This window comes from Hippocampus guttulatus, chromosome 12 (genome assembly GCF_054856545.1).
Source record: "Hippocampus guttulatus isolate MCC_2025c chromosome 12, RoL_Hgut_1.0, whole genome shotgun sequence".
Taxonomy (NCBI): Eukaryota; Metazoa; Chordata; class Actinopteri; order Syngnathiformes; family Syngnathidae; genus Hippocampus; species Hippocampus guttulatus.
The window spans coordinates 15,530,181-15,546,566 of NC_141272.1; the positions used below are offsets into that span (position 1 = coordinate 15,530,181).

The window sequence follows — 16,386 nt, forward strand, 5'->3', positions numbered from 1 at the left end:
AAGGCGACGACTGCCCTCGAGAACTCCAGTCACGTCCAACCGCCGGAAGATGTGTTGAGCGGAAAAGAAATGGTCACTTTTAATTAGTGATGTGTTTCTCGGGTCGAATCCCTAAAGCGTGTCCCGAGTAACGTAGATGAGAGATTCATGAACGGCGAGTCGATGCGCGCGTTGATGACGTACGTGGTGACGTTGGAAGCCCCGTGAAGCGGAAGTACCACGTGACTGATTCAGGAAATTATTCGATTGGTGAGTGTATTTCGAAATAAAAGCTACAAAGAAACACTATGGATTGCCCTTCACTTTTTGTGTTTTCGGGTCACTCATTGCGCTACTTTTTGGCATTCGATTCGACGAGCTTCTGTTTTGCGATGGAACCAGCAAGAAAGAGGATATTTTGCCCTGTTTGGGAACATTTGAGCAGATCTCACATCAGAAAGTAATGCACTGCAATTACTATTTAACAGATTCCAATAATGAATAAAATAAATTGTGACAACACATAAAATTCACATTTTTCTTTTCTGATTACCTTTAGGTGAAGTGTCTGGTGTTTTCCAAGGTGCTTCGTTATAATAATAACACCTCAACTATGCTAAGGCACTTTAGAGTCTTGCATGGCAACGAGGAGACCAACCAGGTTGAACCGGCTCAGGTAGGCCATTTATATTCATAGCCCCACACTACACTGGATGGTTTTGGGAGTGTGTGGGGGGGGGGGGGGGGGGGGGGTGTTTTATAACACTGAAATGTAATTTAATTTAGCTGAAAAAGTTGACTTGGCTGAGCTGTTGATGGATATGGTAATTGAGGATTCCCAGCCGTTTTCCTTGGTGGACGGCAGTGGATTCAAAACGCTTATGAAAGCTTTAGCTCCTTCCTATGTTCTACCTACACAGCAGGTATGTATGTCACAACATGAAGCACTATATTATCGAATGAACCATTTCAATACTTTTCAATTCAATAAATTATACTTTTTTTAAGACTTTGAAAGCCATTGTGGAAAAAGGTACAAGGAAACCAAGGATAAAACAAAAGCCATTGTGGCTAAAGCATCTGCGTGTAGTTTGACATCAGATATGTGGACTTCCATCGATACTGATGCCTATCTAGCTGTGACATGTCATTTCATTGATGAAACCACGTCTCTCCAATCAGTTGTATTGGGGCTGCAACATTTCCCTGAGGCACACACTGCAGCAAATATGGCTTCTATGAAAACTTTGCTCATGTGTGAGTGGGGTATCAGTGAAAAAGTGACATATCTGGTGACTGATGGTGCATCAAATGTGGGAGCTTGTGTCAGAGAGCTTCATATGCTTCACACTATTTGTGTGCACATACTCTAAATATTTAGGTAAAAAAAAGCTCTTGACCAATGTCCTGAATTATTCCACATCCGGACAAACTGTCGAAAGATAGTTGGTTATTTTAAGAGCAGCACTACAGCAAAGGTAAGCTCCTTACTTGTCATATATAACATTTTTTTTTCTATATACTGTATTGATTTGACACTTGATTTTGTTGTAGGAGAGACTAACTCAGATACAAGTTCAAATGGGCCTTGCGGTGCTGAAACTTATTCAGGAGGTTGATAGAAGGTAGAACAGCACTTAACTCATGCTTCAGCGTATGTACACTTTGAGAGAGCCTGTCGGAGCAGCTTTGGCTGGTTTACGTACTGATCTGACACCATTGTCTGCTGAACAATACAGAATTATTGCTGACTGTTTGAAAGTATTAGAGCCATTTAACTATGCTACAATTGAGCTGTCTGAGGAGAAGAAGATTTCCGGGTCAAAGGTAATTCCGCTGTTCACAATGTTGCATCACTATTTGGAAGAAGAGGAGATTCGACTGCATCAACTTTAGTCTCCACTAAACCAAATGTGTCCCACCCTAATTACTGTCCATTGTATTCCTAAGTACCCATCAACGAGCGTGTACTTACCCACTGACAAAGACGCAGCTGTCCTGCACAATCTCAAATGCGGTGTCGACATCATGGACCAGAAATTGCGCAGTTACTCTGTGCATGAAGGTACAAGGAGATGGCCGATGGCTGTTTTTTATAACCTCCTTGACATGGCTGCCACAAACGCACATGTTTTGTACACAGCATGTACAGGATCAAAAGAAAGTCGCCGATTGTTCATGCTGGAGCTTTCAGAGAAGCTCAAAAGGAGACTGATAGAGGAAAAACAACAAGTGGAAGAGCGTAAACAGCTGAGCCGTAAGATGAAAGTTGAGAGTCAGCAGATAAAGAATATGTGCCAGGCACGCTTACACTGCAATAATACCAAAAGTACTCGGTGTTGTTGTTGTGCAGCCTGTGGCAAATTTACTTGTGGCAAATGTAGGCGGACTTCACCTTGTGACAAATGTGAGATGTGAAGATTGTGTGGAAAAATTGTTTGCTTGAAACATTTGTCCCATTGGTACCTTTGTGCTTTTTTTTTTGTTTGTTTATCTTTTGTGTGAAATAAATATAGTATTTTTCAAATTATACAGTTTGTTGTTTTTCTAAATTGAAATGTGTGTGGTGCTAATTTTGTTCCTCTGTCCTCTAAAACTTTAGGATTGGCAGTATGCAAGTATGCCCTCCGTAAAATGACTGGCCCTTATAAAAATAATTCTCATGGCAGATAAGTAAAAATGTTTCTTGACTAAAAGCCAAGACAGGAAGATTGTGGAGGGCTGTTGAGAATCAAATACGCCCAGGGCTGAGGATGCACAATTAGCAATTCAATGGACACCAAGAGTACCTTGAGTGAAATTTGCAAGTTCTTGAAGAGGGGGGTGGAATGGAGCAGAAGTGGAAAAACCCAGGACGTCCACTCCAGAGAGCACATCCATGGGTGAGTTTCTGCAAAGACAACTAAGAGAGAAGCTGAACAACCTGCAGTATTATGTTTCTGGCTACTCTGCTTGACCCAAGGTTTAAAAAACTAGGCTTCTAATCCCCATATAGCAGCAGAGGCAGAAAAAAGGCTCACAATAAAATGCGCCGCTACTATGAGGCGCACAGCGTCCTCATCTACTTCATCATCAGAACCTTCCCAGTCTGTTGGAGGTATTTAATATTTCCCAATTGTGCTAATATTTAATAATAATTACTAATATCTGTTTATCTTTTCTAGGAAGCAAACTGTGGTATCATTTTGATACCTCAATCCATCAAGCAAGAACCACAAATGTCACGGCAAATGCAACAGTTGAGGTGCAAAAGTTTCTTGGAGCGCCAAACATCCCCAGAGTTGAAAGTCCCCTTCAGTACTAGGAATCACAGAAATATACGCTTCCTATTCTCGACCAACTTGCTATCTCATATCTATGCGCCCCTGCTTCATCAGTACCATGTGAAAGAGTTTTTTCAAAAGCAGGTGAAATTCTCAGCAAAAAAAGAAACCGCCTGAGTCCAAAGACTTTGGAAAAAATATTTTTAAATAAAAATGAATAAGCACTTTATTTTACCTCCTTTTCACATTTTCACTTCTTGCATGAGCACAAACATAGACAAAGTAACACAGAACAATTCATGTTAAAACACTCTTCAAATGTATATTTTTTGTATTCAGAGCACGATTTACACTCCACCATTTTATTACATTCACCAAACAGATAGTTGTATTTTATTTCCAAAATAGTTTGAAGATTTAGTAATTTGTTGCAGCGTAATGATAAATCACGTGCTTTACAAAGGAAGTGACGTAGCTGTAAAGCATCCTGGGGAATGTAGTTCAAGAGAATGGCCACGACAATCGCCATCTTGCCTCTTAAAAATAGATAACATGCACATAAGGCATTTGTACGAGCCTTAAGACTGACAGTCAAAATACTCCATTTTCTAAAGTAATGAAGAATAAATGATTGAAATAATTTAGAGGCACAGCAGCACCTCTCAGATGTTGCAAGTTCTATTCTCAGCTCAGTTCTTCCGGTGTTGAATTTCGCAGTCATTGAGACTTTGGATTTTAATTAACTAACCTATACCTGGTTGCTGTGTAGTGAATGATTCACAGAAATTACACACAGAATGGAGACTTGAGAATGAAAATAAAAATGAGCAATGTTCTGTGTGGCAAGGTATTCATTCATCCCTTAGAAAGCACTCCCGACTCACCATAATATTTCACAATTTTTATTAAACCGGAACATTGAAGAAAAATGTAGTGAATACGTACAAACGTGGATCTTATTTGACTTGTCATCACAACAGGACTACACGCCTCAAGTAGCATGCTTTAGTCAGGGGAGAGGAGCTTTGAATCCAGCATATTGCCCTGCCGCATCTGGAACTCCCTTTGGATTCGTTGCACCACACAAGAGGGAATAACGACACGAATCTTCTTTCCAAGATACCCCCAACACCAGCTGACAAATGACCTGTATGCCAAGTTCCTGAAACGGCTGTCAGCAGAGGATAAATCAGTAGTTGCTCCAAATCCTGTGACCAAAACTTAACTTACTTCAAAATGTCTCTTATTGGTTATTGACAACATGGTGTCTAAGCTTATACGATATGGTCGAGTATTCAAACGTAATGTAGACATTCTTTCATCTCACTTACTTTTCATAGCCTCTAACTTGCAAGTTCCCATACTGTGCCCGATAAATGTTCAGGGCATTTTGCAGGGAATAGATATTCAGGCAGACTGGAACAAATCCTGGGTGGCGGGTCATGCAGTTTACAGGTGGATCTGCCTCTTCCATTCTTCTGGTAACCTATGGGGTCAGATGTTCGAAGTAGAGATATACACTTTTTTTTTTTTTTTACTGAAAGAGCACAACCAAAATAAAATCACTATCACTCATTGTGGCACTGGTTTACCATTGGCATCTCCCTGCAGCACACATTCTCCAACTCAGTCTGCATTGTAGAGCAATTCCCACAGGTGCACCTGTCACAAATGTTCAAGGCATTTGTTTGCCAGCCATCGATGAAACATTCGCCGACTGACACACTTTGTATGAACGCGTGCGCCACACGATAGTCACCAAGCCCACTTCCACATGTGCATGTATTGGAGTTGCTGTTTTGTGTTATCACGTGTGCTTGTTTGCTGAGTTTTTGTCCCCTAAATCCAGACTGTGTTCCCCCTCCCTACCCTTGACAGGAGCTTAGTCTGGGCCACCCAATTCCTTCTATTGTCTTTTAAAATCAGTGCACTGAAAAAGGCAACTCCGGCACACTTCCTGTGCTCCGTTTATTAGCATGTATAGTCACCCCATGGACAACCTGCTAGCATTTAATCCAACTTGTTTGATGGGTTATGTGGGCTAAAATTACATTACCATTCTGAAACGTCCATCGTTGTACGGGTTTGAGATTGTTGTTCTTCTTCAGTCTCTTCATCAGACTCTGGGTCAAAGACGTAGGGTAAAATTTCTGCCGGTCTTGTTGGGGTCCTAACAGGATGGAAGCAGTTTCCGGTAAGTGATCCAATCACTGCCAAGATGTTCTCCATTTGCAAATTAAGGAGAACGCTCGAGTCCTTCAGTGCTAAGCTCATTTACATTTCAAATCATGAGCGATCCAGCCGTACCATCTGCCACGCATGGATTACCGGTAACTAGAATAACTTCAAAAAGGGTATCCTCGCCATTTCCAGCATTAGATATCTTGCAAACCTGATGACAGGACATAACAGGGACTTTTAATTACTTCTAAATGTTATAACAACTCTGCAAATTTTAGATGTAAAAAATAAAATGAGGAAACATTGTGAAAAAAAAATCAAACGCTATGTGCTTGTCCGCTAAATGTGCTGAAAACTTCTGCAACCTGGAAAAATGGAACACTACTTTGTCCATCTTTCTTTTGCCGACACAACATGTTTGAGGTGTGAAAACAAAAACGCCCCCTTAAATCCTCATGGGGCTTTTTCCACCCCGGCAGCAAGGCGCACTGAAGCGGCATCGCCATCTCACACTAACTCCTTTGGAAAGAGTCTCCACAGGCTGAAAGAACTGTCCATCAAACTTCTGCTTCAGACATTCAGTTCTGAACAACGAATGAATGAATACCTCTGCTCCTCGCCGTGCTCATGGTAGTTGTAGTCCCCGTTCTCCTCACGCGGTCGCTTTCGGCAGTAGTGTCCGCATCTCTCCGATTGCAACTTCGCCGGCACGGCCAGACTGCCATCATCATGTGCGCAATTCGGCTCTGCCCACCCGGCGCTACCGACAGCCACCAGGGCATCCTCCATTTTGATCTCCTCTCTAATTTCTGCAGGACAATGAATGTCATCGGTTGATCGGTGTCCCAATCAGAGTTTTAATAGTTTGGCCTTTTTCAATATGTGGTAGTTCGTTTCTATTTAATTTTTCCTTTTTTTTTTATTCAGTTAGATTTTGCCTAAAATTAGCATCAGTTAGTCTGAAGCGCAAAATTTAATTTGAATTTTATTTTGTTAAGGGAAACATCCCCTCCCACCCACTTAGTTATACAGGTAGTCACTTGGTCAGCAATAATAATATTGGTCCCAATAGAGCCTCTCTCTCAAATATACGGTAATCCCATGACTAACGACACACCACTTTTCCGCTATCCTCCTTATTATAACAGTTTTATGACATTGCCAAAAAGATAATGTTAAGGAATTATTAAGGTACTGTTCATTGTCTCCAGCCTGTATTTGGGTAATCAACATCCTCACCGTCCAAAATTCAACAAACACGAGGAAGAAGAGAAAGGCCTCTCTTCCCCCCAACATTAACATGGTAAACTAAACTGAAAATGAACCGGGGTGTGTCTGAAATTTAACTGCCACTCACCTGGTTTGATGTCACCATTTTCCTCTTCGTCTGGTTTAAGTTTGAAAACTAGTTCGGCGATGGCGGGCATATTGGGAAAGTTGGAGTTGGCGTTCAAATCCACCACGCTGTGGTCGGAGGCGAACGCTGGTTGGCTGTCGCACGGCTCACATTTGACCTCTGGCTTGGTGTCCTCTTCCTCGCAGTAGCAGCCCCAATCTCTGCCGTTGTCTTGCTCTAGCAGCGCAAATTTATTGATGAGTTTCTTGCGCTTTCACGCGTCTTTTTTTTTTTTTTGCTCAGTCAATGTTTATACGTTTGAACTGAAATTGAGAGCGGCGATTCTCATACACAATTACGGTTTTGTTTTTTTTGCTTCTTCATGGCACATTTCTTGTTAACACTTGCGTTCATGGATTTTTCTGACAATGCAGTCTTATTTATCCAAAAATGTTTTTTTCGGCTTGAGGTGTAGTAATCGTCACCCACCTTGTTTGATGTCAACACCTTCCTCTCTGTCTGGTTCAGGTTTAATGACTATATCAGCGATGGTGGTCTTATTGGGAAGGTTGGCGTTCAATTTCGGCAGACTGTGGTCGGAGGCGAACACCGGTTGGCTGTCGCACGGCTCACGTTTGACCTCTGGCTTTGTGTCCTCTTCTTCATAACAGTTGCCCCGATCTCCATTTTTGTCTTCCTCTAGCAGCGCAAATTAACTGATGAGTTTGTTGCCCATTCATCCAAAATTTTACACTATACTCAGCATATGGCTTTAAGTTTGAATTTACATTTAGAGCAGTGATTTTCATTTACAATGAGGTCAACCCAATTTCCTTTCCCCCCCTCGCTTCTGCATGGCAAATTTGTTAAAAAAAAAAATTGAACTTATTTTGTACCTCGCCGCGGCGACTTGGCCCTGGCGTTCTCCTGCAATGCCGCAAGGAGCCGCTTCACCAGGTCCGTCTTCAGGCCACTGGGGTCCAGGCTGCGGCGCTGGAGCTCGTCCTTGAGCTCGTTTACTCTCAGTTTCTTCAAATCGTCTAGATTGTGGGTCCAAACGTCCTTCGTACAAAATCTAGGAAGGAGAAAAAATAAATAAGGGGCACGAGGATGAAAATCTGGATCGTTTAACGTATATTATTTTGTTTATTTTACACATGCAGCCAGGCGTACCTCAGGTTCAGATCATCGTACCCCGTTCTCGTGACCGCGCTGTCCTCTTCAGCTTCAGCAGAAAAGAGAACAGTTCAGTCGAGCAGGGATATGAATCAACAATGACTGTTGAGATCGGCATAGAGGGTCACAAGGTGGTCTTAGTTTTAAAATGGTTGAAGATGCCTGCCTTAAATGTTTGAACCATCACTTACCAGGATTGTGATCCATGCTGTTGACTTCCTCTGGAGCAAGAGCAGGGGGATTTGGTGGTGCAACCAAATCCATTGCATTGCGTTTCTTTTTTCTATGGTTAAAAAAAAAAATCCAAATAAATTAATTCACAGAAATACTCATCTCCAGATGGAATACACTTCATTCCTCACTTACAAATCCCATATTAGTTATAGTTACAACATATGTGCTTTACAGGTAGTTGTTTTGCTGTGACTGGCAACTCTCCTTCTAGCGTTATGTTGCCGTGAACGGCTCTGACTGGTCAATAATCGGAGTGAGGAATTCTGGGCCTCCTGTGAATCGGCTATTTTGACGATAGTAGGTTGGCCGTGAACTGGTGATTTATAGGCTGCTGTGTCACGGTTCGACTGGCTTCCACATTAACTGCCTCCCCATTCCATCTGTGGCCATTAAGGCAATGTCAGTCCAGTAACTTTGTGCTTCCTAATCAAAACTCTATTTCTTTCCTGGGTGAAAATTTTAATTCTAACCCCAAGCTGTTTTTTTTAAAAATTTTATTAATTTGACCTCTTTTCCTTATTGAACTCCCCTGATTTTTACCCTCATCATAACCTTTATTTTTATGGGGCCCTAATCATTTTACCAATTGTTTTTCTTTCACATGCTGCATCGAAACGGTTCAACTGCATAACTGTTAGTACGTGAAACAGAACAGCTTGTTTACAACTCCAGACTGACTAGCTGCAAGAAATTTGAGGCGGAATAAAAGCGGCACGATCAGGGTAATCGCTCGACCCACTGCTCCAACAGCTGGCACATTTTAAACGTCGCAGACTTCATACGGGTGCTATTTTTGGATTTTACGACTACATAAGGCAGGCGGTATTATTTGAGGCAGGCATGGTAAAATATACAACTACCTTATACATACGGTAGCTTGCGGTTGTTGCGGAAACTCAGCTTCGTCTTCTTAACTTTGCGAAGCTCGTTTTGCTGCTTCCTCCACTTGCGAACCATGGATTCGTTGATATTGAATACTCTCGCGGCTGCTCGATTCCCATGTTCGTCCGCGTAATCTATAGCTCGCAGTTTAAACTGTGCTTCGTAAGCGTGTCTCTTCACCGGTGTCATTTCCGGGGTCCTTAGCCAAACCGATGTTTCGCTCAATGCACATCCTGGCACTAAATACATACTGTGGGCGTGCCTTTAGCGGACTCTTTCACACGGGCCCTTCCCCCTTTAACGTCCGTATGTTGTCTTCAGTCACGTCCGCCTTTTCTCTATTTAAATAGCTCGTCGATAGGAAATGGTGTCATATTTGTAGTTCTTCCTCGATTCGCGGTAAAAAGCGTTGCCGGTCACTGCAAAAATAACCGCTGCGAATGGTTAATGAATTGCTTAAAAACGAGACAAACCATTTGTAAAAATTAGTAATTTAATTTTTGCCTCAGGGTTGTTTTTGAATTGTGTGAGGAAAAATAAGAGGGCACAATATCAGAATTCTCCTAGTCCAGAGACGACTGACCTGTAAAATGAAAGACCCACAAAAGCCAAACAACTACTACTGATGGGACAATGATACCTCAAGGAGTGTATTGACCCACTTCACAAACTGTGTCCGCACTGTATTGACACTATGTTGGTCACCCAATAGTGACCCCTGCAGTAGTTATAAAATCATTGCAGGTAAAGAAATTCCTTGTTTGTGTAAATGCTAAACTGAGTTGGTATGTAAAATATAGGAAATTTGAGTTACAATTCAGATTTTTAACTTATGAAGAATTTTTTTGTTAAATCATGTGAAATAAAAGACAAAAAAGTGATTAGTTTGATTTTTTATTGAGGAACAAAAGTTTTTGGAGTCTTTTTTTTCCTTTGAGCATTGTTTACTGTTATATACAATTTTTTTACGGTGGTGCATTGCACCCACTTTATCAGTTTATCAAGTGAATGACCTGTTATACATATGATAGTCAGTTAAAGAGCCTTATAGTTGCTTTATTCATTTTATCTTATAATTGCAAGATCCTCCATAATTGAAGTCCAACGCTGCCTGTCTGAAGCAAACACACCCAGAAACCAAGACCCTTTACAATATTGGAAATGGAACCAGAAAACATATCTGCATCAACTTTCATTTTAAACTCTCTGTTCACCATCGTCATCTGAACCATGTGAAAGAGTATTTTCTGAGGCTGGGGAGCTGGTGTCTAAGAGGAGAAATCGCCTTGGAGCAAAGACACTCCAAAAACTTTTGTTCCTCAATAAAAATTCATAAACTAATCACTTTTTGTATTTTATTTCATATGATTTAACAGTGAACAAAAATATTCTACACAAGTTAAAATTTGTGACTATGAATTGTAACTCAAAGTTGCTATATTTTACATACCAACTCAGTTTAGCATTTATACAAGCAAGGAATTTCTTTACCTGCAATGATTTTATAACTACTGCAGGGGTCACTATTGGGTGACCAATACAGTGCCGACACAGTTTGTCTAGTGTGTCAATACACTCCTTGAGGTATCATCGTCCCATCACTACTGACCACTGAAACCCTATGTCTTGAAATAATGAGTACCGTATTTTCACGACCATTCGGCGCACCGTATGGTTGGGCGCAGTCTCATTAATGGGTGCTATTTCTGTATTTTACACATAGACAAAACGCACTGTATTATTGGGCGCAGTTTTAAAGTGGTAAAACATACGCCAGATTAAACATACGGCATGCATGCGCGCACGCTAAAAACACATTAGCTTGAAGCATACGGTAGCATGCCAAGACATACAGATACAAGCTAAAAACACGTTTTTAAAAAGGCAACAGAAGCAAAACTGAGTTCCGTTGTATTTTATTTAGCCATCGTACAATGTACTCACGTTTTTCGATCAATCATCACCCAGAAATCCATCAAAGTCCTCATCCTCTGTATCGGAATTGAACAATTGTGCAAGTACCGGTAATCCATCAAAAACGCCGTGTTCCCTCTCGTTGTCAGTCACTCTCATTGCCATGTGACTCCACAGAAATGATGCCGGCTTTCCCAAAAACTCGAACAACAGTGCAAGCAGACACGTTCGTCCAATCAGCCACAATCCATTCGCAAATTGTGGCGTAACTCGCCCAGCGCTGCCTCTCACTCTTTGTAAAGTTGTGTTTGCCATCGATCATCCATTGTTCCCATGCCGTTCGCAACTTTACTTTGAACGCCCGGTTGATGCCGATGTCCAGCGGTTGGAGTTCTTTAGTCAAGCCTCCGGGAATAACGGCAAGCTCAGAGTTCATTTGCTTGACTTGGTTTTTCACCGCTGCTGTGAGATGGGCACGCATGCCAAAAGCATAACCGACGGCTTGAAGTTTGAACTGAGCTTCGTAGGCGTGTCTCTTTGTAGAATTTATTTTCGGGGGTTCTTAGAAACCAAAACCGAAGTTGTTTTGCAACAATGCACATAGCCACACTCTATACAAGTGTTGGCACCTGCTTGTGGCGTCCCTTTAGCGTCCACTTACACGCCCACCCTTCACTGATTGGCGGACCTCTTCCCCGCATGCCGGTCCTCACTCACGTCTGCCTTTTCTCTCTCTCTCTCCATATATGTGTGTGTGTATATATATATATATATATATATATATATATATATACACACGCCCACCCTTCACTGATTGGCCGACTTCTTTGCCGCATGCTTGTCCACAGTCACTTCCGCCTTTTCTCTATATAAACAACGTGTCGGCTCTCAGTCACGTTTTGGAACTCAGCGCATACACAAGACGCTCCGCATCATAAGGCGTCCTGTCCATTTTGGAGAAAATTTAAGACTTTTAATGGCGCCTTATAGTCGTGAAAATACGGTAGATTAAACCAAATAGCCACGATAACTTACCAGATATAAAATGAGTTTAGAGCCACAAGCTCTTCTGGTGTTTCTGAAATGGTCTGTTTCCTCTTGGAATTGAGGGGGAAAGAATTACACTCCGATTCGTACACCCGTAAACACAACAGCTAGACATAACAACGCCACGCAAAAAAAACATCTTCACAGCCTCTTTATCGTTGGTAAATTGAGTGGAAAAAATACCGGAAACTAAAGGCAGTCGGAAGTTGCGTGTTTATCGAGTTCCACAGCGTTTATTTTAAATAATTAATTTGTATAGATGACTTTCAATGTTTGCAAACAAAAGTGACATCATTAAGATGTGCGCGCATCGAGGAAGCAAAAGCACGAGTCGGTGAACAATGTCCGCTCATGCACCACTGCAGGTCAATAGATATTTACAAAGCTGATAAAGAAGCTTATTTGAATAAGCTAACGCTGACATCAGGGTTCAGCTACCTGATCCTTACTCACTACCTGCTAGTGAGTGGCTGAATGATACGTCACGCTGGCGTAGTTTGGAGTTTGGAGACCGGCTCCATACTGACAGCTAATTGCACATGCATGGCAGGGTAAGTGTATTCAAATTTCAATTATGGACAATCTAATTCAATTATTTAACTCCCTTGTAATAAAAGCTGAAAGGATCATTAAACAAATAACTATGCAGTAGTTATTAGATGTACTTAGAATTTGTGTGTGATGAATGATAATGAGTTTTTTTTCTTGCAATACATTCATATTTAAGACAAACTATAATTCTGCTGGGTTTTACAGTTTTACCTTGCACGTTTTGAGTGTCCACTTCGTGAAACAGCTCCTGTATGTGAAAATACAGATGGAATGAAATCTGGACTACCATGTTCCAGAGATGCTTTTCCTGTAAAATTAAAAAATTTAATATGCAGTGAGAAAGATGTGCATATATATATATATATATATATATATATATATATATATACTGTACATATATGCACACACACATGTTTGTGTTTAACATGTGCATGAAGCATTGAAGAATTACTTCACACACAAATTGTAAACACGTTTGACTGTAAAGACCAGATATCAACTGCTTCACTTGAAGCGACGCCACTCGAGTGAAGCGCGCCTCAGCAGTCCATAGTCCGCTGGTCTCATGTTCGCATGTACGCACGCGCGCGGCTTTTGGTTTCAACCAATCAGCGCCGACGCAACCCACGTCACAGAGGAACTCAAAGTGGCTTTGAACAACAACAACAACAACAGCTAAACTAGCTAGCCGACGGGATGCTCGATGTCAGACTGACACGATTTTCTAGTACTCTGTGTGTTTCCTCTTGTCTAAATATGTGCATATATAAATAAATAAATATATATATATATATGAAACATCCAAGCTCCATGAATACATCAAGGAGAAGGCTCCAATGGATGACGTACTCAGAGAATGTCTCAGACAATGGGGAACAGAGGATGAGGCGCTGGAAGAGGGATCATCATGGGAGGACAAGCCGCTACACGGGATGTACCACCGGACCATAACTGAAGTGGCTGATCTCAAGAAGTCCTATCAGTGGCTAGAGAGGGCTGGCCTGAAGGACAGCACAGAGGCACTCATCCTGGCTGCTCAGGAGCAGGCCCTGAGCACCAGAGCCATTGAGGCCCAGATATACCACACCAGACAAGACCCAAGGTGTAGGTTGTGCAAAGAGGCACCTGAGACGATCCAACACGTAACTGCAGGGTGTAAGATGCTGGCAGGGAAAGCCTACATGGAACACCATAACCAGGTGGCTGGCATAGTCTACCGAAACATCGGAGTATGGACTGGAAACCCCAAGGTCAAAATGGGAAACACCTCCGAAGGTGGTGGAGAATGACAGAGCGAAGATCCTGTGGGACTTCCAGATCCAGACTGACAAGATGGTAATGGCGAACCAACCAGATATCGTGATCATAGATAAAGGGCAGAGGAAAGCCGTTGTAGTGGATGTAGCGGTCCCAAGTGATGGAAACATCAGAAAAAAGGAAGACGAGAAACTCGAGAAATACCAAGGGCTCAGAGAGGAGCTGGAGAGAGCCTGGTAGGTAAAGGTGACAGTCGTGCCTGTGGTGGTCGGAGCACTCGGGGCAGTGACCCCCAAACTAGATGAGTGGTTGCGACAGATCCCGGGAACAACATCGGACATCTCAGTCCAGAAATGTGCAGTGCTGGGAACAGCAAGGATACTGCGCAGAAGCCTCAAGCTTCCTGGCCTCTGGTAGAGGACCCAAGCTGAATGAGGGACGGACACCACCTGAGGGGTGAGATGAGGATATTTTTTTTTTTTGTTATATTTTACGAAATGCACTAAGGGGTGGCACCCAAATTTTGTTGTATGCAATACAATGACAATAAAGGCGATTCTGATTCTGATCATCTTGATTGCTGTTTGAACTGGATTCATCCAGCAATAACTGACCCCCACACTTAGCCGTCTCAGAGCTGATAGCCTCAGCTACGCCTCGCTTCCTGTTTCGCTTAGCTGCTGCATGCTGGACAGGTGGATATTGAACTTGCTGGTCTTGTGGAGGCAGGTGAATTGTTGGGACAGCAGTTGGATTGAGTAATAACCTGCAGAATAAACATGAGGAGACGCTAGAAATATATTTTGCTCATGAAGCCTATAAAACCTAAAAAAATGCTATCACATCTTTTCTAACCCCTGTCTTACCAAATATTTAATTATTAAATACATCATAAAATGCAGTAGGCGTGACAAATGATTGGCAGTTTTCCAAGAGGACGTGTCATGTTCATTCGTCAACAAAGCAGCGCTGCCAACCTATTGAAACATAGTGATGGCCAAATGAAGCCCCATGAAGCAATGAAGCTTTCCAGCCAATTGGTTTGCACATGTAGCAAAGCTTCATGGTGCATTATACTCTATGGCGCCATCAAGTGGACCAGAAGCCCAACAGGTCAACAGTGTTAAGAATTCAATGGCTATTTGCCTAAGACAAACATGTGAATGTGCTTGTGTTCGTAATTTAGTATGTGAACAAAATACAACAAATGCTAAGGATAATTTGTTATTCATTTTTATTTCGAAATATTAGTTTTCCCACAGTGGCTGGCTTTAAACGGTTTCTTTTTTTGGACAATATTTCACCAACTTTAGAAAATATTATTTCGCAAGGCACAGATAAAGCTGGGGTGCAGAGAAATGCGAGTGCCAGTTTATATAAATTTGGGTAGGTATAGCCCAGTTTCATGGCTCTCCTTGCTCTCATGCAATGCCTCAACATAGATGAGGTGTTATTGTTGTATACAAGTTCCCTTGCACACAACAGACACTTCACCTGTGAAATAACAATAGTTAGACAAAAGAACAAGCGAAAAGCTGCATTGTCACATTTATATTAATGTAGTTTTTCTCCCTTACCTTATTGGAAGCAATCAAATCAAAATGTTCCCATACAGGGGAGGGTCGCCTTTTTCACGCAGGTTCCATCGCAAGCAACGGACAAGGCTCGAAAAAAGACTGCACTAGTTGCATTGTTGCACACAGGTGTGACAGGTACAGAAGCCCAAAATCCACAAAATGTGAGATAACAGGCGATCGCCATTGCGTTTTGCAACCTATTTATACCGTCGTCTGTACTGCGTTTGCAATGCGTCGGACCACTCACAAAGCGTTCATGTGATTCAGCCAGCCGGCGAGGCGTCACACGTCCGTCATCACTTCCGGGTTTTGCCGAAATGAAGCGCGCGCGCCTCGATACAACCTTCGTGGAAACGCCCTCCCATTACTCGACACAAGCTTCGGAGCCTCGACCCATTTGTCCCATCACTATTGAAATGTACTGACAGAACAATTTGTCTGACTACCATTATTACTCATCGCTGATATGAATAGGATCGATCGGGGTTTGCCTCGAGCCGAAAATTAACGTCGCTAGCTTCTCCTGTTCAACGTTGCTAATTTCTCGAGTTAGCTTTCGGCTAACGTCGCTACTTTCTACTGTTTATTCTACAAGAGTTGGCAGCTATGCTTTGACAAATTCATCATCATCTATCCAAAAATCACACTTACTTATTTGCAAATCCTTGATCATAAGCAGACCGGTTGAGAAAGCAGGCATCTTTGAAGTGAAGATAGCAGAGAACGCTTGTTGGTGATGGCGTGAAATTCATTCGCTTCTTGCGAATAAAAGATGTCCATTTCCGTGCCCTGCTATCCTTCGGCCACTGGTACAACCTTTCTTTCGATTGCGAACAATACATCGCCACACACCGCCGTGGCATCTTACCAACAAGCAATGCAACAATGCTGTTCAATGGCGGACTTCCCTCGCAGGTCACCAAGTGACGTCATTTCCGAAGATTGCCGAAGAAAAGCATTTTCGTTTTCAAGAGCGTTGCTAAGGGTT

General features: G+C 42.2%; 1 protein-coding gene and 1 long non-coding RNA gene across 8 annotated transcripts; one reads left to right on the plus strand and one right to left on the minus strand.

Moving 5' to 3' along the window:
* Positions 1–255: 255 nt before the first annotated feature.
* Positions 256–3,466, plus strand: LOC147197609 (uncharacterized). 4 transcript variants are annotated; one of them, XR_015102437.1, is made up of 6 exons: positions 256–439; positions 539–655; positions 766–2,044; positions 2,123–2,861; positions 2,975–3,076; positions 3,144–3,466. It is a non-coding gene; the product is annotated as an uncharacterized LOC147197609 (long non-coding RNA). The 4 variants fall into 4 exon arrangements; XR_015102436.1 differs by having other exon boundaries at positions 2,123–3,076; XR_015102438.1 differs by having other exon boundaries at positions 2,942–3,466.
* Positions 3,467–4,128: 662 nt separating this feature from the next.
* On the minus strand, positions 4,129–16,306 carry LOC147197610 (uncharacterized). 4 transcript variants are annotated; one of them, XM_086125248.1, is made up of 13 exons: positions 16,050–16,306; positions 14,436–14,587; positions 12,775–12,811; positions 8,127–8,218; positions 7,933–7,984; positions 7,656–7,834; positions 7,249–7,458; positions 6,781–6,996; positions 6,031–6,232; positions 5,299–5,412; positions 4,835–4,904; positions 4,574–4,728; positions 4,129–4,413 (listed from the first exon to the last, which is right to left on the minus strand). In XM_086125248.1, exons 1-13 carry the CDS (start codon positions 16,259–16,261, stop codon positions 4,248–4,250), a joined length of 1,857 nt encoding a protein of 618 aa, XP_085981374.1. In that variant the 5' UTR covers positions 16,262–16,306; the 3' UTR covers positions 4,129–4,247. The 4 variants fall into 4 exon arrangements, with proteins under 4 accessions (XP_085981374.1, XP_085981377.1, XP_085981376.1 ...); XM_086125251.1 differs by lacking the exon at positions 14,436–14,587 and having other exon boundaries at positions 16,050–16,245; XM_086125250.1 differs by lacking the exons at positions 12,775–12,811; positions 14,436–14,587; positions 16,050–16,306 and adding an exon at positions 10,996–12,743.
* Between the last annotated feature and the right edge of the window lie 80 nt (positions 16,307–16,386).

Excerpts from the sequence above, each read along its gene's own strand:
- LOC147197610 (XM_086125248.1), bottom strand. The coding sequence starts at position 16,261 with ATGCCACGGCGGTGTGTGGCGATGTATTGTTCGCAATCGAAAGAAAGG. Across the intron at positions 12,812-14,435 it reads TGAGACGGCTAAGTGTGGGG|GAGCTGTTTCACGAAGTGGA; the intron begins GTCAGTTATTGC and ends TTTCACATACAG. Across the intron at positions 7,835-7,932 it reads TACGATGATCTGAACCTGAG|ATTTTGTACGAAGGACGTTT; the intron begins GTACGCCTGGCT and ends TCTCCTTCCTAG.